Genomic DNA, 21,637 nt, shown 5'->3' with positions numbered 1-21,637 from the left:
GGACAGATCTGATAATGTCGCAGAATTGCCAGGTTGTATTACACTGGTAGAAATATTGCAAACATGCACACAAGCTACATGCAGACACACGCACACACAAACACGCACACACACAAACACAGCCCTTACCTTGAAGCCTATCTTGAGGTCCTCACAGAGCTGGGAGCAGCCACTCTGCTTGCTGTTGAGACACTCGTTGATGAAGCAGTTGAGTTCGTCAGAGCCGTCACCACAGTCGTCGTTACGGTCACACAGCAACGTCTCGTTAAGACACTTACCATTACGACACATGTAGGCAGAGTCGTTACACTTCCTCTCTGTAGGTCAAAAGAACGCAGTTTAGGTTATGCAGAATGAAGGGCTAATAGCTCCAACAAGTAAGGATGCTTTACTGGTATGGCCACAGAGAACATTAAAGTTGCACTATGCAGAAATCGCTCCTCCATTTCCTGGTTGCTAAAACCCTAATAGTTTGCCTAATTTCATTTTATGTGACAAAATAAGCTAGTATAATGTAAAGAATCATTGTACCATCTAAACAACTGTGAAATATATTTTCCATAACCAAAAATATTGTATTTTCAACTGTTTGAAGCTGGTGTACAAAACCGAAAGACGCAAAAACAAAACTTAAGAACGGGAAGCATAGAAATGGAGCACATAGAACAGATCTACCACTTCTTAGATAGATCTATAACTCACTTTTCTATATGCATTTGGTCAGGTCGCCCAAAAAGTTACATATTGCCCCTTTAATGTGTCTGAGTCGACAGTGGCTTTTTACATTTGTTACCAAAACAAAACCTACTGTGAGGGATGCTATGGCCTTTTCAACAGAAGCCATATGCAATTGAATTAGTTAACAATGCAACCTCAAAATTACACACAAATGCAGTGTCATACTGTATATTTCTATAGTATAGATACAGAACACAGTCTGTCAGTTAGACCTGAGTCTGTGCACCGGGGGTTCTTGGGGGCTTCATCAGAGCGGTCCTGACAGTCAAAATCTCCATCACACTCCCAGCTCTTCCGGTTGAGGCAGCGGCCGTTGTTACAGCGGAACTCCTCCGGCCCACACGTCGGGTACTCTACATGGGTAGAGAGGTAGGTATGTCAGCACTGAGACATCTCAATAACTGTAAAATGGTCTCCTTTCTACATCCCTATTCCTTCATTATTACCAATAACTGAGAGGAATGACAGGTTTTCAACATATGGCTTCCACTTATTCTGTACTACCAGATCAGTGGTTAAGGGAAGAAGGAATGAACACAAGAAACACATCACATCCCCCAGCATCCCTTCATCCCAGTCTCCTCCTCGGTGCTCACGCAGCGTCACACACTCACCACACTGTGGGGACTCATCGGATCCGTCGGAGCAGTCGATGTCGTGGTCACACACAAAGTGCTTGGGGATACACTGTCTGTTCTGACACATGAACTCATTCTCTTCACAGGTGTTGTTGTACACTGAAAGAGAGAGAGAGAGAGAGAAAGTGAGAATGGGTTAGCAAACAGAGGGTGTTGCAAAAATGAATGACACATGAATGACACATACCCTCTGCAGTCTCTAACAACAGTCTTCAGATCCTGCCTTTTAAGTTTCTGCTGATCGTATCATTAAGATGAATCCTAAATAGACTGAATGGAAGTCTGATGCCTTCCCATTCATCTATTAATACCACAGCTAAATGGGGAATGTTCTACTTCCTACTTTGTTCTACTATCAAAGCCCAATTCAGGTGTGGTGATTATTATGGAGTGAGTGGAGGTGTTGAGAGGTGTCCTCCAACTCACAGCAGCCATCTTTGATGGGTACCAGCCATAGGGGCAGAGTACTATCCTATAATATACTATCAAAGCCCAATTCAGATAAACTGTGGTGATTATTAGGACATTTGGGGACGTGTTGTGGTTGTCCTCCTACTCACAACAGAGGAAAATAAATGCTGTTGCTACCTCACTTTCAAACCTAGGTGCCTGAACAGTGGAGCAAACTGAAGAAGACTACTACTCACAGCAGCCAGCCTTGACGCTCTCGTCAGCCCCGTCCAGACAGTCCTTATCCCCGTCACACTTCCAGCGCTGAGGGACACACACATGAGTGCCGGGACACTGGAATGCCTCTGGGCTGCACGTCTTGGTTTCTATGGCAACGTAGGAGATATGAACAAGTTAGATAACTTTAGACTAGCGGTTGACATAAATAAAATGAAATTGATCAATCAACCTATCAATCAACCAACCAATCAATCAATCAACTTATCAGGCTCCTCCTGTGTAAATATGTTTGGGAGAATTTGGGAATCCTGTTGGTAATTGCTGTCAATGTCAGCAGTGGGAATGGTAGAAAACTATGTCTGATCTGGGCATAGATCATAGGAGTGGGATGAGTCACTCACTGCATCTGCTGTCCTCGTCACTATTGTCACCACAGTCGTCAGCGCCGTCACACACCCAGTGGTTGGAGATACAGCGATGGTTCCCACACTCAAACTCAGTGGACATACAGAACTTATCTGCAAAGACAGAGGGAAAATGTTATCGAATTTAATCTGGGTTACTTTGTGTAAGAATACATTTATCACCAAATGTACAAAAAAGATTGAAATTAGGACAACTTCTTTGAATGAACTTTTAAACTTTGATCTATGCCTTTTGTGTTTATCTATTGAAAATGCAGGGAGACAACTGTCACGCCCTGACTCAGGGGACTCGTATATGTTGAGTCAGGGTGTGTATATTCCTTGTTGTATATAAACTATGTTGTATTCTAGTATGTATAGATCTATGTTGGCCGGTGTGGTTCCCAATCAGAGGCAGCTGTCGCTGGTTGTCTCTGATTGGGGATCATACTTAGGCAGCCTATTGGCACTGTGTAGTTGTGGGATCTTGTAAGGTATGTTGTGTGTTCTACCTTGGACTTCACGTTTCGGTTGTTGTTTTGTCGTTGTGTTGATAAGTTAAAATAAACATGTACGTATATCACGCTGCGCCTTGGTCTGACCCGTCATTCAACGAACGTGACAACCACACTGTTTTGATCTTTGTGGCACGACAGTACAATACAAAGTTGTGTATTACATCAGTTAAGGGAATGGGGGAAGCACAGAAGGTATCTATATTGGTCAAGTAGACTGACCACAGTGGGTCTCGTCAGCTCCGTTCTCACAGTCGTTCTCCTTGTCACAGGTCCAGCTCATAGGGATACAGCGACCACTGGGGCACGCAAAGAAGTTCACCGGGCACTTCAGCTTCTTCTTGTCTGGTGGAGAGAGACAGAGAGTACAGTGTAACGCTTTGAATATCCTAAAGAAGTTCGGCAATGAGTCAGACCGGGGGTTCAAATAGCTATGCTTCATTGCCTGCACAATGTAACCAATAGAGTAGTCCCAAAAGTGCCACCCCGCCCATTTTGGCACTGTTTGAAAGAAAACGCATAACATTTAAAGCCCTGTCTGAATGATATAGTGCACAATAGGCCTTAAAAGGAGAACGGTAGGATATGTCTGTCTCTCAGTTACCTGGGCAGTTTCTCTCATCTGAGAAGTCCCCACAGTCATTGTTGCCGTCACACTGCCAGGAAGGCAGGTAGCACAGTGTGGTCCTCTCACAGCTCTGAAAGGTCGCCCCCTTCACCCCCAGACGGAAGTAGCGGGAACAGTCAGTTGGCACTGGGGAGGAGAGACATCATACATTAATGAAAAATCATTAGTGATTAGTTGAGGGGCTCTTGGGAGCAGTATCTGTCCATTCAACATGGAGTGTATAGGAAATGGAACCCTAAATAGCACTACCTTTGATCAGAGTCATATGTGGGCTATGTTAAAAATGTATGCACTAGCTACAGTATATAGTGAATAGTGTTCCATTTCAGACGCATTCCATACTGAACAGCAGTTCTTGATTAGCGATACAGGATGGGTCAGAGAAAGAGCTCAAATGATCTTTCTTTACAGATATCCAACACGTAAAGATGGGTTGTAGACTTACAGCAGTTCATCTCGTCACTAGCGTCCTCACAGTTGACCACCTGGTCACATCGGCTTGAGTTGGAAATGCAGCTTCCATCTCGACACTGGAACTCTCCAGCTTTGCACAGGGTCACTGGAGAACACACACACATTAGAATGAATATAGTAACACGCACACACACACACACACACACACACACACACACACACACACACACACACACACACTACTTACTGTTGCAGGGCAGCTCGTCTGAGTGATCTCCACAGTCGTCAGTCCCGTCACACCAGAACATGTGACCGATGCAGCGTCCATTGATACAGCGCCTGTAGCCTTTCTTACACAGCCGGTTCGCTGCAGAGAGGAAGTCCATCATTAGACATTGTCGTCTAGTTGTCTTACTATGACTAATACAATATCACTAAACAATTATTATACTATTCTCTACCAAATTCTTTCATTTGTAGTGCAAAGATGGTGAACAGCAACACTGCATGTATTTCAAGAAGCACAGATTTCAAGTACTCACGCATGCACACACACACACACACACAGACTCACCGCAGTAGGACTGTTTCTCGTCTGACTTGTCCTTGCAGTGGGCCATGCCATCACAGGTCAGGCTGTAGTTGATGCAGTCCCCGTTGCCACACTCAAAGTCATCCACACTGCCACACGACGTGTTCAGAGCTACAGTAGTAGGAACAGGAAGAGATAGAGACAGTCAGCACCATGTATCCTAACCAGACTGTGACACTAACGAGAACCTATTGATTGACTCGCCCTTGGACTGATCATCGTCATCAAAATTAGCATTTCGCTCAGTGGGTTAACACCAGTTTTCAGGTCTGATTTCTACACTTCTCCCCAGAGACTGGCTTTGGAAGATTACAGGCAAAGTTACTCATCACCCAAGCATAGTTCAGCCAACCACCACTGCTCCAACTGTCCCCAGGCCCCGCCCCTTCTCACCTGAACAGGAGTTGTCCTCCAGGAGTCTGCGGTCTCCACGGCAACTACAGTTGACCCTCGCATCTGAGGTGAGCAGACACAGGTCCTGACAGCCCCCGTTGTTGGTCAGACAGGGAGAGAACTCACCTGGTAGAATCAATCAATCAATCAAATGTACTTATATAGCCTTTTTCACAAAAACAGTTGTCACAAAGAGCTTTACAGTAACCCTGTGTAATATCTGTGTAAGTCTATTTGCATAGACATGATTAAGTGTGCCAATTTGAAACCATCTAGACTACATTGGACTCAATTGGCAGTTCATCAGCATAAATGACCCGCCCCCTTTTGACCTTCCAAAGAGTTCCATCACTCACAGCTGTTGGTGTCGTTGGCCACAGCGATGATTCCCATTGGCTGCTGGGGGATGTCATTTCTCAGCAACCTCATGTCTCCACCCACAAACTTGTCAGCTCTGAGCACGGCCCTGCGGACCCAGTCAGTCCAGAAGATGTAGTTTCCATACACTGCCAGGCCAAACGGATGCACCGGCTCATTCTTCACAACCACCTATAGGGGGAAGTCACATGGTTAGTAAGAAAAGTGGTTGTTTGAAGACAAACAAAAAGGCACAACACTCTCACCATAGAAAATAACAGATCTTATTTCGATTCAAAACAAATAAAATGGTTAGATAAGAGAAAACCCATCTGCAGACCCTTGGAGTCTATTGTGGCTGGCGTCAACTCTGTCCCAAGAAGTCACAGATAACGGCGTTGACATAGGTAACAGAGGTGACTCACATAGCGGTTGCTGCCGTCGTACTCGCAGCGCTCTATCTTGTCCAGTGTGGCGTCTGAGAAGTAGAGTTTCTCGGCGCGGTGGTCTATGGCCAGGCCGTTGGGGGTGCGGATGTCATTACCGATGATCACCAGAACGTTGGCACCAGACAGACTGGCACGCATGATACTGGGAGACTGCTCGTTCCAGTTGGTCCAGAACATCAGACTAGTAGAGAAGGACAACAGGAAGTAAAGGGAGAGTTTAAAATAGTTTTGGAAAATGGTCAGATACGTCAAATAAACAGACAGTATGGCAGAAAGACAAAATAATAGAGTCAATGAATAAATTACTCCAGTAATGGACTAATAAAGTTACCCAACAGCTACGGTTGACATTTCAGCCATCAAATCAAATCTAGTAGTCATCAAAAAGCATATGGAATCTAGACCAAATTGTCAGGGGCTTTGAAACGTAATTCACACTCCTTCTATTCTACATTCAAAAAATACAAAGAACATCGCTGCCACTCACTCTTGACACTCGTCCAGTACAAAGGCCCTGGGGTGGTCGTCTCCAGACATGGTGACCACGGTGTTGTGGTCGTAGGCCTGCGGTCGGCTCTGGTCGACCGTGTGTCGGGTGATGGTGGAGGTGGTGTAGCTAGTCCAATAGAGGGTGTCCCAGCCACGGTGGTACGCCAAACCCTCCACTGAGCCTACATCTGGGGTAGAGAGAGAGAGAGAGTACAGAGGGGGAAAGACAGTCAGTAAAGGTGTAGGCCATATTGAGGGACTGGGACAGTGCAGGAGAAAACAGGACAAGACATGATTAAGGTTTCACTGCCCTGTCATCCTTTAGTGTAGTGGTCACAACACGGTCAATACTACGGTCACAGACCTTGGTGGGTCACTAGCAAACAGACAAAGAGAGCCAATGAAAGAGCATAGCCTGCTTAGAAGGAAGCAACTACAAATCCAAACAACTACATCAGAAAAAAAGAAGGGAACGCCTCTGTGTACGTAGTGCTGGCAAAGGGAGCAAACCTCTTTACAAAGGTCCTTAAGGGGTGAATTCAACTTCAATGAATCATCATTAAAAGATGGAATAAGTTGCAAGCATGGTAAACGTTCCAGAAATGTAAATGGCAATAGGAAAGGTTCTTATACGGGCATGTCCATCCAAATCAGCTGTTGAATGGTAAAACGCTGTGAGGAGAAAGAGAGAGAGGGGAGATAGAGAAAGAAAGCGAGAGATCGAGAGAGAGAGGAGAAAGAAAGAAAGGATAAATGGTACAGTGCTATGAGTGAAGGACCTTGCCATGCCTGCTGTTCAGTATCATCCTGTCATTTCATGGCTGACTGCCTGCACACACACGCACACCGCTCCTCTCCCAGCGGACCCTGTTATTCATGGTGACTTGTTATTCCAGGAAGAAAAGAAAAAATGACACCACTAGAGCAAATTCTGTCACTTTACGGAAATGAGCTGGGGTGAAGGACTCAGCCGCATGTAGTGCCCACGCACGCACACACACACGCACACACACACGCACACACACACACACACACACACACACACACAATGTAGCTTCTCCCTCTACAGTTTTCATTTCAGAACCCGTTTCCGACTCAAGTAGCTGTGTGACACCTAGCAGAGTAGAGAGGTCACCCAAACATAATCCCCTATAGACTCTTTCAAGGTTCATCCCTTATGGGCTTTTCATCATCTGCTGGCGTCACACCACTGTCCATTTTTATGACAGCAATTGCTCAATAATAAAAGTCTGGACACTCCATGTAACTGTTTGCTCATGGTCAAAAGTCAATAATTACTTATTTTTCTCCCTGGTGTTTAATGTGGATGGAGGAGGGCTGTAAATCAACCTTAGTGCACCTAAAGACAAGCAGTCATACTGTAGCAGAGAGGGTCCACCATAAGAACAGGCCAGCATTTAAAGCTAACCAACCAGAACTCTACTAAGGTGGCGTCCAAGCCACAGTCGATATTCTACATCCTTGAAATTCCAGACAAAAAAGAGATGTTGGTGAGGAATCTAGCAAACAACTGGTTAATCAGTAAAGCTATTTAAAGGTTATGTTCCTGCCAGGGTTAGTGTGTTCTGAACTGTAATTTCCCAGAAACACCTCTGTGACTCTCCTCCTCCTCCCCTCTCCTATCTCAGCCCCTGTTCAAACAGTAGTAAACTAAAACCGCGCTGTTCCAATGCTGACAACATTACCTATCCGACAGACGAACAGGGAGTATCGTTCTCAAGACAAACAAAGCCCTCTTTCCCTGTCTTTCTTCTGTACTCTTTTTTTGTTTTGTTCCTTCTCTCTCGTTCTTGGTTGTTCAGCCTCTTCTCTAGCTGCCTGAGGAATCTGAATCTGTGGCCAGGCAGGCAGGATACCTGAATTAGCCTCATAATGGACGACAACACTACAGACACCGCTGTGAGGCACTTAACATCATGTAGAATTGACTGCATTTAATGGCAACTGAGATGGCAGCCAGCGACAGCCATTCCTTTGTATTATAGTGTTGCTTGGTTTCAACAAATCAATACAACATTAAGGAAGAGACTGGATTTACATTTTTCAATACAGGCTCAGGGCCAGAACTGGATTGATATTTTCTTTGTTGATATAAAACATTTTTTTTTGGGGGGGGGGGGGGGGGGGATACTGATATGGAACACTGTTGCAGCCAACGTCAGGGATGGACTCCTCTCTCAATGTCATAGTCTCTAAGAATAAGTATTTGTGTGTAAACTTGGATCATTAAAACTTGTTTTGGAACTCTGGAGTGGACTACGCCCCTGATTCTATGAGATTCTAGTCTTGTTGGGTGTTCTGGCCAGAGACTGTAGAAACTAAACAAACTAAATTGATGCTGCATTCTTGTCAAGTAGCAACCGCCCGGATAAAGATTGTCAACGTCTAAGCTGTGGAAACATAAAGAATCTTAACTGCATTCTAGACAAGGAAGAACCGCCCAGACACAGATGCATTGTTCAAGCTTCTAAACATTAAGGATCTTAACTGCTCAGTTAGCTGCTGCATGTCATTGTGAAAGTGTCAGTGAACCTGTCAGTCGTCCTATTGAAGTGCCAATGTGGTTATGAGTGATAAGGTTTTACATTAGGAGAGGGTACAGTCCGGGGGCGTTGGGAGGAGTGTCAGTGTGTCAGAGACAGTTACTGTTATGTCACCTATTATCAGACAGTCATTATAATTACTATCAAGATTTGTGATAATTAGTAGTCCGAAAAATCAGCTCCGCCGTGTGTGTCTATGGAGGACAGAATAGAATAGAATTCAAATGTGCTTTGCAGCAAAGAACTGTGGTGAAATGCTGCTGATGAACAATAGTGATGGGGGAGCTTTGTGTAACAGTAGTAGTGGTGGGGGCCAGGGGAATGGGACAGACGGGACCGAGGTGAATAAGTTATTGGTGCCCATGCTGGACGGCCTCATCCTTGTGACAGGCCTGGCGGGCCACTGCCTGGTCATCTCCATCCTGGCTGGCCGCAGGAGGCGAGGTGATTGATTGATTGACTGATTGATTGACTTTTGGGGTAAACATTTTGTACAGTTAGAAACTCGTTAAAAAGTACAAAGAAAGAAGCCCGGAGGACGACACATGAACGCGTGAAAGAAAATATTTTTTCCACTGTGTGTGTAGGTGGGATGCCTCCTCATGGAACCGACACCCTGCTGCTGGCTCTGAGTGCTGCTGACCTGCTGCTGTTGCTCTGCCTGCCCTTCCACACCACCGCCATCGCCCTGGGCTCCTGGCCCTTCGGCAGCTTCCTCTGCAAGGTCCTTCATCTCTTGATCTTCTCATTCTTTGACTAGGGTTCATTTTTTAATGTCCTTCCAGATTTAGATCTTCAACAGAATTTTTATTATCGTGTTGTATAGTGCCTTGGGTATGAGAAATGCGCTTTATAACTCTATTATGATGATTGATTATTATTAGGCCGTCAGCTTCCTGGGCGTGGCCTGTTCTTCCGCCTCAGTCTTCACGCTGGCTGCGCTCGCAGTGACCCGCTACCTGACTGTGGTCCACCCCACCTGGTCCTACCGCTCCCGCATGCACAGCCGCCTCAAACTGACCGTGGCGCTCCTCTGGGTTCCCGCCACAGCCCTGGCAGCTCCGCAGTTTGCTTTCCGCATGGTGGCGGTGTCCAGCGTGTTCCACTGCTTCGCCTTCCTGGGCGGCCTCAGTCAGCTGGTGTATAGCACGGCGTTGTTCCTGTTTGCCTTTGCGATACCATTGGGGGTTATTGTGATGATGTACGCCAAGATCTACTGCTTCCTGCGCCAGAAGAGACTGTTGGGACATGCCCCCCAGCTGGAGCGCTACCAGAGCCAGGTAACCTGACTAAGATGGCCGCCATCCTGTAGTCATGTTGCCGAGATATCCATGAGCCATTCTAGTGTTGCATCTAGTTTTAACTCTATGCATTCTAGTGTTCAGTTTACTTCTGTGACCCACAGGTGACCCACACGTCAGCGCTGCTGGTGCTGGTCTTCACCCTCTGCTGGTTGCCCTCCTATGGCCTCATGTTCTCCCTCTTAGGTGCCTACATAATTTTTTTATTTTTTAATCTGAATGTTGTCTTTTCAATTGTTGTAATATTGTGAACTGGATTAAACTTCTATTGCTCCCTCTCTCCCTCACAGGGGGCAAGACCTCCAGTATCTCCAGCTACCGCTGTATAGCCATCTTTGTCCGCCTACTGGCGTCTTCTGCAGCGGTGGTTAACCCCGTCCTCTACATGTTCATGTCCAATAAGTTCAGGAGGGATCTGATGGACTTGGGCCGGGAGAGATGGGAGGGGTGCAGGCGGTGTATAGTAGGGTGTAAGGGGGTGGTGGGGGGCAGGGACATGGTGCAGCCCTTCAACCCTGTGGAGCTGGATACGCCACCACTACCCCTACCCGGATTCTAAGGGTTACTATGAAAACTCTATGGACATTCTGTGGATACTTAATGGATACTCTTTAATGACGCTCTATGGACATTCTATGAACTTTCTATGGAAACTTTAAGGACCACTATAGGCACTCAATAGTCCACTCTATGGACCATTGTGGACCTTCTATGGACACTAGGGAAACATGTTTGATTTGAATAAGATCTGTCTTACAACCTCAACATCATTTCATTTCAATAAACACAATTAGCTCAGCTGAGGCCATTTCCTTTTTCCTGTTTGTCATAGCACAAACTGATTAAAACTGTGTGTGTACGAGTGTGTGAAAACTGGGCTAAAATTGTCAATTATATGTGATGCCCTGCTCAATAGTTGAGAGGATCAGCAAGAATGTTTTGTCTCGTCGACAATATAACATAACATGGTAAATGTTAGATACTCACTCTCCACCACCATCTTGAGGTCCGATCCATCATCATTGATCTGCTGGATGTTTCCAAAGTGTATATCACTGAAGAAGATCCGGTTGGCTCCCCTCCCCCCTCCTCCGCGGTAGTCGAAGGTCAGAGCTATTACATTTTTCATGTGTTCTGGGTCCTCGAAGGGCTTGATGGGGGCGTTCAGGTTGGTCTCATCTGATAGGTGGATGCTCTTCAGAATGGTCCGCTCCGAGTAGAGCAGGTAGCTGTCGTAGTCGCGGCAACTGCGGCTGTCCTCGGCCAGCATGCCGTGTGCGCAGGCGCAGGTTCGCTCCCCGTTGCCGCGGTAAAGGCAGAGCTGTTCACAGCCGCCGTTGTTGTCTTTACAGATGTTGGTGCCTGAGGGAGAGACACACTGGTCACACACACTGGTCACACACACTGGTCACACACACTGGTCACACACACTGGTCACACACAGTCTCATAGACACACTGGTCACACACAGTCTCATAGACACACACTGGTCACACACAGTCTCATAGACACACACACACTGGTCACACACACTGGTCACACACAGACATATCAGTCTCATAGACACATCAGTCTCATAGACACATCAGTCTCATACACACATCAGTCTCATAGACACACTGGTCACACACAGTCTCATAGACACACACACTGGTCACACACAGTCTCATAGACACATCAGTCTCATACACACATCAGTCTCATACACACATCAGTCTCATACACACATCAGTCTCATACACACATCAGTCTCATAGACACATCAGTCTCATAGACACATCAGTCTCATACACACATCAGTCTCATAGACACATCAGTCTCATAGACACATCAGTCTCATACACACATCAGTCTCATACAACTTAACACAGCACACCAGGGTAAGAGAGAATTCCATTCCATTTCAGTCAATACAGGATTTCAGCCCCTTTTTTTACTTTTCATTTGAAATACCAATTAAACTCCTGCGTGGACCAATTTAAAATGAAATGGATCCCAACCCTGCCGCACACATGTTTTCTGTGTGTTTCTGTTAGGGGTTAAATGTTCTTACCTTGTTGCCTGTCCCTGTTGAAGACCTTTATGTCCTTCAGCTGTACACCGATGCCTGTCCTCAGATACACATATTCTGTAGCATTGTCTTTGTTGCCTCTCTTGATAGAACCGTTGGCATGAGTCCTGGTCCAACACGACACACAAAACACTATCAGTCACTTTCAAACAGGCTTTGAGGTAAAACAGCACAAATTGTATTAAATGACAATCACGCAATGGGAATCTCAGGTTAGTAAATAGCAGGACGGCATAAGATGTTAGGAGTTGCATACTGCATCCTGTAGTCCTTTCTGTTTGTCTATGGCCTATGCTCCTTAAAGGAGCCAAGCTCTTTAGTCAAGTAAATCAAGCATACTATAGCAGGGTAGCAGGGAATATTAAGGGTCAAACAAAGACAGAGGAGGTGACAGGGATACGACAGCAGGGATCTCACCTATCACTCCAGTAGATGTAGCCCTCGAAGACGGACACAGCGAACATGTCCATGTTGTTGTTAACCAGCACCACCTCTCTGTTCTCTCCTGTCTCCAGGTTGATACGCTCTATGCGATCTGTCCGCGCATCACACCAGTACAACAGGCCCTCCTACACACACAAACAATCAGACAAATATTCAAACCGTTTTTTTCCTCAACAACAAGGTTGTAAAGCGGAGAGAGGAGAAAAATGCTGGATGTGTGTGAATCCGAAAGATGGATACGTGTGTGTGTGTGTACTGCACCCTGTAGTCGATAGAGATTCCGTTGGGCCACATGATGCTGGAGTTCACCAGGACTAATCTCTGAGAACCGTCCAGACGGGCCCTCTCTATACGGGGGACCTGACCCCACTCTGTCCAGAACAGATACCTGCAGGGACACACAGACACACACATACTCATATGAGTTTGAAGGCAAGAACATTTTTGCTCTCTAGATTGCTCTATGGATTAAATACCACAATGAAAGCGTATTTACAGTGTACCATCATATGACCAGCTATTGCTTGTAATTATTAATCAAAGTGTAAACATTGCTGGTTGCTGGACTAATAATAGCCAATAGGTAACCGTGTTATGACACACAGAGCACTACAGTACCCACAGACACCCAATCCCCAGTCACAGCCCCAACCACTCACCCTTTCTCTGGGTGCACAGTGATGGCGCGGGGCTTGTCCAGGCCCTGGGAGATGACCACATAGCGGAAGGATCCATTGAGTCTGGCCACCTCGATGACGTCAAAGCCCTGGTCTGTCCAGTAGATGTTACCTGACAGGGGAGGGATGGGAGGAGTCAGTGTGTGTGTGCGTGCTTGTGAGTGTATCCATGTGTGTGTGTGTGTGGGTGTGTGTACGTGCATGCATGTGTGTGTGTGGTTGTGGTTGTTCTCTGACCTGCTATCCAGTCCACAGTGATGCCCTCCACCCTGCCGATGCCGTTGGTCACCACATCTTCTCTCCACGTCTGGTCTCTCTTAGCTCTGCTGATGGTGCTCAGTCCCATGTCCACCCAGTAGATAGTGTCATTGTCTACAGGACAGAGGAGATGACTGTTAGTAACCGGATACAATAATCATTACCATCACAAAATAAAGTCCTACTAAAATAGGTAGCATTTGGCCAGTAACCGAAATGTCGCTGGTTCGAATCCCGGAGCCAACTAGGTGACACATCTGCCGATGTGCCCTTGAGCAAGGCACTTAACCCTAATTGCTCCTGTAAGTCGCTCTGGATAACAGCGTCTGCTAAATTACTAAAATGTAAAAAATGTAAAGGTTGCTTAAACATAATAAAGTTACATAGTAATTACTTGAAATACTGTAGGCAGGTACAGCGTAGTCAAAGTTTAGGTACACCTCTTTACAGTATGGTTGGTGTGATTACACATTAACACTCAGATGACTTGATCCTCAAACCAAACTCTTGTATTGTTGTTGGTAGGTCCACTGCAGTATACTCACCAGCGTGGAAGTCGATGCCCACTGCTAGCGAGGTGCCAGACACGGGCACCAGGGCATCAGATTGATCAGACGGATCCAGGGGGATTCCTCTAATGCCCTCATGTACTGAGTAGAGCAGGAAGGAGCCCATACCTGGAGAGAGAGTACAGAAAGCTATTAACACTCTTACCATATACAGTATAGTCTCTGTATATTCTATACAGCATGGCTATATAGAGGATACGGTGCTTCTATATCCAAGAGTGTCCATGCACTTGTGACCTTTTAAATGTTTACATCCCTGTACTGTGATTTGTGGATTTTAATGAAGTGTTTAAAATGTGTGTGTGATGGTCTCTTACCCTCGCAGGACTGCTGTCCACTCTTGAGGCTGTAGCCAGCAGTACACATACAGGCTCTGGTGGTAGTGGATGTGGGCAGGCACAGCTGGGAACAGTCTCCGTTGTTGTTACTGCACAGGTTGATGCCTGGGACAACAGAGGGAAAATACAGTAATATACAAAAAACTCACTCAAAAACACCATCTTGTTTCTCATTCATTCATTCATTCTCTCGTTCATTCACTCATCTGAGTTTTACCTGGGAGGTTGGAAAGTGTGACATCATAAGTGTGACATCCTCAGTGTGACATCCTACCTGTACCTGTCTGCAGGCTCTCGTTGTAGATTCTCATGTGCATCATCGGAGAGGTGTTGTTACGTAGCACCTTCCAGTTCCCTCCATCACTTTTATCGCACGTCCCTATCTGGTCTGTCCCCTGGTCTGCCCACCACAGCTTGTCACCTAGACACACAGCATAGATATTCAGTATCACAGCACACAATGGTTTAAATGGTGTTTCACACCATGTGGCAGAGTTTTCCTTATTCCATATTTTTCTAAGGGCAGATCTGCCTCGAGGGCAGAAACAAATGTGATTGGTTAAGTTTAGACAGGAAAGGTGACTCAACTCTCTCAAAGACACAATAGACAAAAATCGAATTACACAAAAAAACGATGGTTTCACAGATAACACTAACACAGTATCCAACCCACAGGGCAAAGCTGATTATAATGACATCATTTCAGCCAAGGTTAGCTTGTTTCTGCCTTACCCATGATGGCCAGAGCGGATGCCTTGGTCAGTTTGCCTGGTTTGACCCCGTCCAGGACCTCCAGGCCTGAGCCGTCCATCTGACAGCGGCTGATGGTGCCGTTCCCTGAGCTGACCCAGTACAGCTGCTCACTGTCGTAGTCTATAGACAGGCCTGGAGGGGACAGAAAAGATATAGTTAGCACAACACGATCACAGTCAGACTCTCTCGTTCACTCTCACACAGTCTAAGTCATAGTCTTTAGACAGGTCTGAAGGGGACAGATGGGACAGACAACACCACATGGAGACTCTCTCCCTCTGTGCCCTAGTCTATAGAAAGGCCTGGCAGGGACAGAAAGGGGACATATAAGCACAACACAAGAGTCATTCCATGTCATTTCTGCATGCCATGACACCCACCATCTCCGATTGTTCCGAAATCTTTTCTGTAGTTAGAAACAAGTACTTTTACCATTGAAGACCATAATATTGAAACCATTAAAACTGATGAAGCCTAATGGTGTGTTTGTTCATCAGGAAAGGTCTAACAGTAACTAATCCAGACCTTTTCTGAAGGGTACACAACAGGGTCGTTTCTTGGACACAGATTAAGCGTAAGAGAAGGACAAACTGAATTGCTTTCATGGAGGACTTGAATTGTGAGGGTGACCACACAATTTATTTTAATTATGAGCAAAATCTATTGGTTTTCTACCCAAAATTGCGATGGAAATGTTGTGGTCTATTTAATAAACACAAGAGACCAGCAAAATGGATAAAGTAGTGAGATGGAATTATATTTCAACTAATTCAAGTTTCAGGAATGCTAATAGTATATGTTACTGTCTACAGAACCAATTTCAGAACAATCTGAGATGGTACAAAGTATATTGAAAGCAGGTGCTTCCACGCAGGTGTGGTTCCTGAGTTAATTAAGCAATAAACATCCCATCATGCTTAGGGTCATGAATAAAAATGCCCATTTGCCCATTAATTTGGCTACCATGGTTACCATTTCATTTACTTTGAAAGAGGGGTCTGAAAGGAGCATGGGGGTTTAAAGTGTGTGTGTGTCTTTCACCATCTCAAATGTTATTTCACTCTGGTTCTCACTTTCTTCCACTGGCTAAGCATTGTTGTACACTACAGTGTTAGTGTACACCCACTCACCCACAGGGCCCTTTTGATTGGCGAAGAGCATGGTACGGTTGCTGCCATCCATGTTGGCCATACTGATGTTGTCCCCATCAGTCCAGTACAGCTTTCTAGAGAAGGACAAACGCATGACGTGTTATTCTACGTTAAACTTGGTTTGACTGTCACTCCACTGAAATCACTGTGACAACATCAACGTTCTTTTGCTGTCGTCGTGTTATTTAAAACTCCATTCCTACTCCTCCAGTATGTGTGTGTGTGTGTGTGTGTGTGTATGTGTGTGTGTGTGTGTGTGTGTGTGTGTGTGTGTGTGTGTGTGTGTGTGTGTGCGGGCCTGTGTGTATGCTTATCCAACTCACCCCAGTATAGGGTGCAGGACCAGACAGTGGGGTTTATCCAGGCCCTGGATAATAGCGTTCTTAAAGGATCCGTCCAGTCTGGCCACGTTGATCTGCTTCTTATTGGCATCATAGCTGGTCCAGAACAGGTTCCTAGACACCCAGTCTACAGCCAGACCATGGGCGTTGGGCAGGTCTGAAAAAAACAAGCACACATACAGGCATATTTTACTAAACCACTAACTACAGGTAACTGCCAAAATAAAGGAAACACTTGAGGAAATGAGGGATACAAAGTATATTGAAAGCAGGTGCTTCCACGCAGGTGTGGTTCCTGAGTTAATTAAGCAATTAACATCCCATCATGCTTAGGGTCATGAATAAAAATGCCCAGTTGCCCATTAATTTGGCTACCATGGTTACCATTTCATTGACTTTGAAAGAGGGGTCTGAAAGGAGCATGGGGGTTTAAAGTGTGTGTGTGTGTGTGTGTGTGTGTGTGTGTGTGTGTGTGTGTGTGTGTGTGTGTGTCTCAGTCACCAGATCTCAACCCAATTGAACACTTATGGGAGATTCTGGAGCGGCGCCTGAGACGGCGTTTTCCACCACCAACAAAACACCAAATTATGAAATGTCTTGTGTAAGAATGGTGTCGCATCCCTCCAATAGAGTTCCAGACATTTGTAGAATTTATGATAAGGCGCACTGAAGCTGTTCTGGATCATGGTGGCCCAACACCATATTAAGATACTTTACGTTGGTGTTTCCTTTATTTTGGCAGTTACCTATACATTCAATAATCACATTTTCTGGTCACAAATTAGCCTAGTGGATTCCAAAGCAGTATTTGCTCTCTTTCGAAGACTTTAGCTGCGCTTGATTGAGCTTGCCCATTGGAACTAACAGTCTCAAAAGGTGCAAACATCGCACATCCGGCACTCCAAAAAGGTATTTGAAAGAGTGGTCATCCTACCAGCAGACACCACGGTCTCCACTCCAGTCCCGTTGATGAAGGCTCTCTTGATAGTCTGAGTGCGGACATCTGACCAGTAGATACGGTGCTCCAGAGCATCATAGTCCACCACAGTCACGTTGTCTATGTCTGGCACCGTGAAGGAGATGATGTAGTTATAGTAGGGGTTGTCTATGTCCACTCCCCTGATCTCTATCTGACGGGCATAAAGCAGGAACTGACGGGACTCTGGAGAGAGAATGAAAGAGACAGGGTGTACAGGGGAAGGGTTCATATCCAGACACTACAAAGACAGTATTTGAACATATCCAAGAGCGGCTGAACTAAAACAGAGCTATTCTCATTAGTAAGACAATCATCTGATTGGGTGTCTTAATTACAGCAGATGTAACACACTTAGACCCATTTGTCACCATTCAGTCCTCTGAGTATGTGTGTGTGTTGCTTCCTACCTTTACAGGTGCGTTTGTCAGCCTGGAGCTTCATGAGGTGAGGGCAGGCACAGGAGAAGGTCTGGTTGTAGCTGATCAGACACAGGTGAGAACACTGGCTCTGCTCATCAGAGGTGGCACAAGGGTTAGGAGCTGAGGGAGAGACAGGGGAAGAAGACATGTTTGAATAAAGAGATCTGGTCCACTGTGACGATGATCCATTGATTCTATTCTATTCAATTTCGACCAAGACAAATTTAATGAGAAATAAATATAAATCGGTATTATTTTATTAAATCACTAAGCACTGGAGCGGTCGGCAGTTAGGGATTGAGTATTCGAGGGAGCAGAGGACAGAGCGAGGGACGGATACGGATGGAGTCAGACATTGTCAGACATGGTTTGTTTCCCCATCGGTGTCAGAGGGACTGGGGGAAGCTGTCAATCAACTGGCCAGTGAGACCTCAGCTCTGTCTTTCTTAGCCTCAGATCAGGGCCCGTATCCACAAAGCACCTCAGAGTAGGAGTGCTGATTATTCACTATGATCTAAAGGGCAAACTGATCCTAGATCAACACTCCTACTCTGAATTGCTTTGTGGCTACGGGCCCAGTTCTCTCCATCTGTTAACCACTGTGTGATCAGCTCAGGGCACAGTCTATTAACCCCTGACTGGCTGATTAAAAGCCTGGGGACTCCTACAGCATAGTAGGCCACTGATCACTATATATGTGGAGTACACATCACATCTTATAGTATATGACACCATATGACAGGACATCTAGGCCACAGGCTACTATCCTATATAGAGCATGTCACAACAACATAGAATGAGTTAGGTACACAAATCAAATCACAAAATGTGTGTCTTCAAGATCAACACAACCTATGGAAGCCCAGTTAGACAGGCCTTGACCACCAGATGTACTTTAAACTGTACGTGGTGTATGTCACACCGTATAGTCTGTCTGTCACGCCACGTGATACGTTCAACAAGTCATCTAAGCCCTGTAAGACCAGTCTGAAAGGCCAAATACTGCAGTGGGTTGGCCGTTATGATCCACAGTGTGTGTGTGTGTGATCTACAAGGTGTTAGAAACCATGCTACTTCTCGTAGAACATGGAGGCAACACAACACAACACATCACACAGTAGTGTACCACTACCACTCTGCAGTCCTGCCCTTTCGTTTGACACTGCACCAAAGCGCGTGTCACAGTCAAGTTAGCAGTGAGAGGCAGCTGGGAAGTGTGGGGTGGCTTGTGTGTGTCCGCGTGCATGCGTATATGCATTTATGTGTGTGTCACCTACCTTGGGGCTGTCTGGAGGGATGGTACACCTGCAGGTCAAAAGGTTGTGTGTTGGTGCGTTGGACCACAGTTACGTTGTTGCCGGTCCACTTGTTGGCCTTGGCCAGAGTGTTGGTCCTCCAGTCAGTCCAGTAGACCTCTCCTCCGTACATGGTGACAGCAAAGGGATGAGACAGGTACTCATGACCCCTCAGCACCTCGATCAGACCAGAGCCATCATACAGAGCAGAGTAGATGGCATCAGACCTGGGGAGAGAGCATTTGGGTGAGTGGGTGTGTGTGTGTGTGTGTGTGTGTCTGTGGTTAGGAGAGCAATAGTACCTGGCGTCGATCCATACAATGCGTCTTTCCATGTAGTCTACAGTCAGTCCGTTGGGCCAGCCACCACTGCCAGTCTCTCTGTGGATAGTCCTCCTGCCCTCACCACTCATAGATGCTGCCTCTATCCTGGGCAGACTGGCATCCCAGTCCGTCCAGAACAGAATACTGACAACAGAGGAAGACAAAGAGAACAAAGAGAGAGGGAGACAAATTAATGAATATTCAGCAGTAGTCATTCGTACAGTGTCTGACTATGTGAAGGGGGACCATTTTTAATTTTTTATTTTACAGTTCTATACAGAAGGTATATGGTATCCGAGTACCATTGCTTGATATGATCTACTGTTTCCAGTTCTATAGTATCTGTGGTATGGTATCTGTCTCTGTGGTGGTTCTATTCTCACCCGTCTCTGGGGTCCAGGGCGATGGCCCGGGGGTGCTCCACCTCTCCAGCCAGTAGAGTAGTCCTCATGGTTCCATCCAGCTTGGCCACCTCTATCTGGTCCAGGTTACTCTCCACCCAGTAGATGTTCCCTGCTATCCAGTCCACCGCCAGACCCTCTGGAGTGGCCAGGCCATACTGGATCACTACCTCGAAAGTGGTCAGAGCTGGGAGGAGGACGGGGGTAAGAGGGAGAGAGGGAGAGGGGAGAGGGCAAGGGATGGGAGACAGAAGATGGCTGGGTTAATGCCTTGTATGGGAAATTCTAGATTTGTTTGACACACCCATCACTACAAAGACAAAAACTATTAGACAGAAATGGAAGAAAATAACCTGATTAGATAAATCAAACTCCTCTTGATAATGGACATGACAGAAATGGGACACAGTGAACCAAGCTGTATTAAAGGTATTTGAAATGGGGTAATATTTGCTGGAGTAATACAATATGTCTGTCTAGCTCATGGCAAAAGACAGCAGTTAGAGACTAACTCCATCCAGCAGCACACACGTTTCACTGTAACAAACTGCTGACAAACTGAGAGGACTGTTTAGAATTCCTTCTCTGTGGAAAGTGTGGGATTTCTAGCAAAACTTTGCAAACAATCACAGAATGAAGGTGGTGATTTCTGGGAAACTTCTGAGAGAAAACACACACATGCATGCACACACACGCACGCACGCACATACACACACCATACACACAAACACACACATTGACACACACACACACACACTGTTCCCGGAAAAGCTTGGCACCCCACTAAAAGCTAAGCAGTAATGGTGTACAGCTGATGATTCTGTGGAGCGTCAGAGTCCTTCACATGGCCTTCCAACAGTCATTAGATTAGCGCATTAGAGGGATAGGGCCTCTTCACAGCTTGATTGTTGTTATACTGCTGGAACCACAGTTGGCTTTGCCTGGGGAGGGTGGGGAGGCAGTGTGTGTGTCTGTTTTTCTGTGTGCATGTGTAGGGAGGCAGATTTTTTGTTGTTGTTGTTGGCAGTACACAGCGACCATACTTGCCCCACAGTTTAGAAGACGCTGAACTAGGGCTGTGTATCGCGATATTTTTATAGATACCAGTTTAGCCATATTTTTTCCATGGCAAAAATGAAAACACGAAGCAGACCAAACTCTTTGGTCCTTTAAAAACCTGCTGTATGTAAAATATTGTGTGCTACAGCTTGGAAAATAAATGTGACCCTGGATGACAACATAATGAGGTTTGTTTCCAACATTAGGACTGTTTTCCTAAAGAAGTTAAATCCGTTCATTGTTTTGTTTCCTTGCCACGATACTAATGAGTATCACGATCCTGGTATTGTCCCGGCCCTAGGCTAAACACTGAAACATCTTAAATCAGCAGAAGCTGATTTATGGTGGAGGGAGGGTTGTTTTTAAGAGGGGTGGAGGTGTGGGAGGGGGCCTGGGAACAGGGACTAATGTAATGCACTGGCCACAGTATGTGTGCCTGTTGCTCTG

At 45.9% G+C, this 21,637-nt stretch overlaps 2 protein-coding genes across 3 annotated transcripts in view; one reads left to right on the top strand and one right to left on the bottom strand.

The window, feature by feature from the left end:
* Positions 1-21,637, bottom strand: part of LOC311150232 (low-density lipoprotein receptor-related protein 1-like) — a 142,383-nt gene that overhangs the window by 21,990 nt on the left and 98,756 nt on the right. Inside the window, exons 26-56 of one of the 2 annotated variants that reach the window (XM_084187605.1) lie at positions 20,114-20,318; positions 19,710-19,874; positions 19,390-19,634; positions 18,101-18,232; positions 17,649-17,876; positions 16,697-16,871; positions 16,353-16,447; positions 15,202-15,354; positions 14,744-14,890; positions 14,449-14,574; positions 14,108-14,239; positions 13,542-13,676; positions 13,287-13,416; positions 12,889-13,015; positions 12,601-12,752; positions 12,166-12,290; positions 11,100-11,474; positions 6,246-6,435; positions 5,735-5,939; positions 5,309-5,501; positions 4,953-5,078; positions 4,542-4,670; positions 4,215-4,334; positions 3,999-4,112; positions 3,530-3,679; positions 3,148-3,270; positions 2,408-2,524; positions 2,024-2,152; positions 1,353-1,475; positions 951-1,091; positions 130-317 (exon numbers count right to left, since the gene is read on the bottom strand). In XM_084187605.1, the coding sequence (XP_084043731.1) occupies positions 130-317; positions 951-1,091; positions 1,353-1,475; positions 2,024-2,152; positions 2,408-2,524; positions 3,148-3,270; positions 3,530-3,679; positions 3,999-4,112; positions 4,215-4,334; positions 4,542-4,670; positions 4,953-5,078; positions 5,309-5,501; positions 5,735-5,939; positions 6,246-6,435; positions 11,100-11,474; positions 12,166-12,290; positions 12,601-12,752; positions 12,889-13,015; positions 13,287-13,416; positions 13,542-13,676; positions 14,108-14,239; positions 14,449-14,574; positions 14,744-14,890; positions 15,202-15,354; positions 16,353-16,447; positions 16,697-16,871; positions 17,649-17,876; positions 18,101-18,232; positions 19,390-19,634; positions 19,710-19,874; positions 20,114-20,318 (4,895 nt within the window). The remainder of the gene's footprint in view (positions 1-129; positions 318-950; positions 1,092-1,352; positions 1,476-2,023; positions 2,153-2,407; positions 2,525-3,147; positions 3,271-3,529; positions 3,680-3,998; positions 4,113-4,214; positions 4,335-4,541; positions 4,671-4,952; positions 5,079-5,308; positions 5,502-5,734; positions 5,940-6,245; positions 6,436-11,099; positions 11,475-12,165; positions 12,291-12,600; positions 12,753-12,888; positions 13,016-13,286; positions 13,417-13,541; positions 13,677-14,107; positions 14,240-14,448; positions 14,575-14,743; positions 14,891-15,201; positions 15,355-16,352; positions 16,448-16,696; positions 16,872-17,648; positions 17,877-18,100; positions 18,233-19,389; positions 19,635-19,709; positions 19,875-20,113; positions 20,319-21,637) is intronic. The other variant, XM_084187606.1, reaches the window with a different exon arrangement.
* LOC311150236 (galanin receptor type 1) lies at positions 7,906-10,910 on the top strand. The gene is made up of 5 exons (XM_084187612.1): positions 7,906-9,255; positions 9,399-9,535; positions 9,696-10,091; positions 10,217-10,298; positions 10,403-10,910. Exons 1-5 carry the CDS (start codon positions 9,036-9,038, stop codon positions 10,669-10,671), a joined length of 1,104 nt encoding a protein of 367 aa, XP_084043738.1. The 5' UTR covers positions 7,906-9,035; the 3' UTR covers positions 10,672-10,910.

This window comes from Coregonus lavaretus (genome assembly GCF_964263955.1).
Source record: "Coregonus lavaretus genome assembly, chromosome: 22".
Classification (NCBI taxonomy): Eukaryota; Metazoa; Chordata; class Actinopteri; order Salmoniformes; family Salmonidae; genus Coregonus; species Coregonus lavaretus.
This window is presented reverse-complemented; position numbering and strand designations above follow the sequence as displayed.

Coding starts and splice junctions, on each gene's coding strand:
- LOC311150236 (XM_084187612.1), top strand. CDS start 9,036: ATGTGCTTTGCAGCAAAGAACTGTGGTGAAATGCTGCTGATGAACAAT. Junction 9,256..9,398: donor GGCTGGCCGCAGGAGGCGAG/GTGATTGATTGA, acceptor CTGTGTGTGTAG/GTGGGATGCCTCCTCATGGA. Junction 10,299..10,402: donor CCTCATGTTCTCCCTCTTAG/GTGCCTACATAA, acceptor TCTCCCTCACAG/GGGGCAAGACCTCCAGTATC.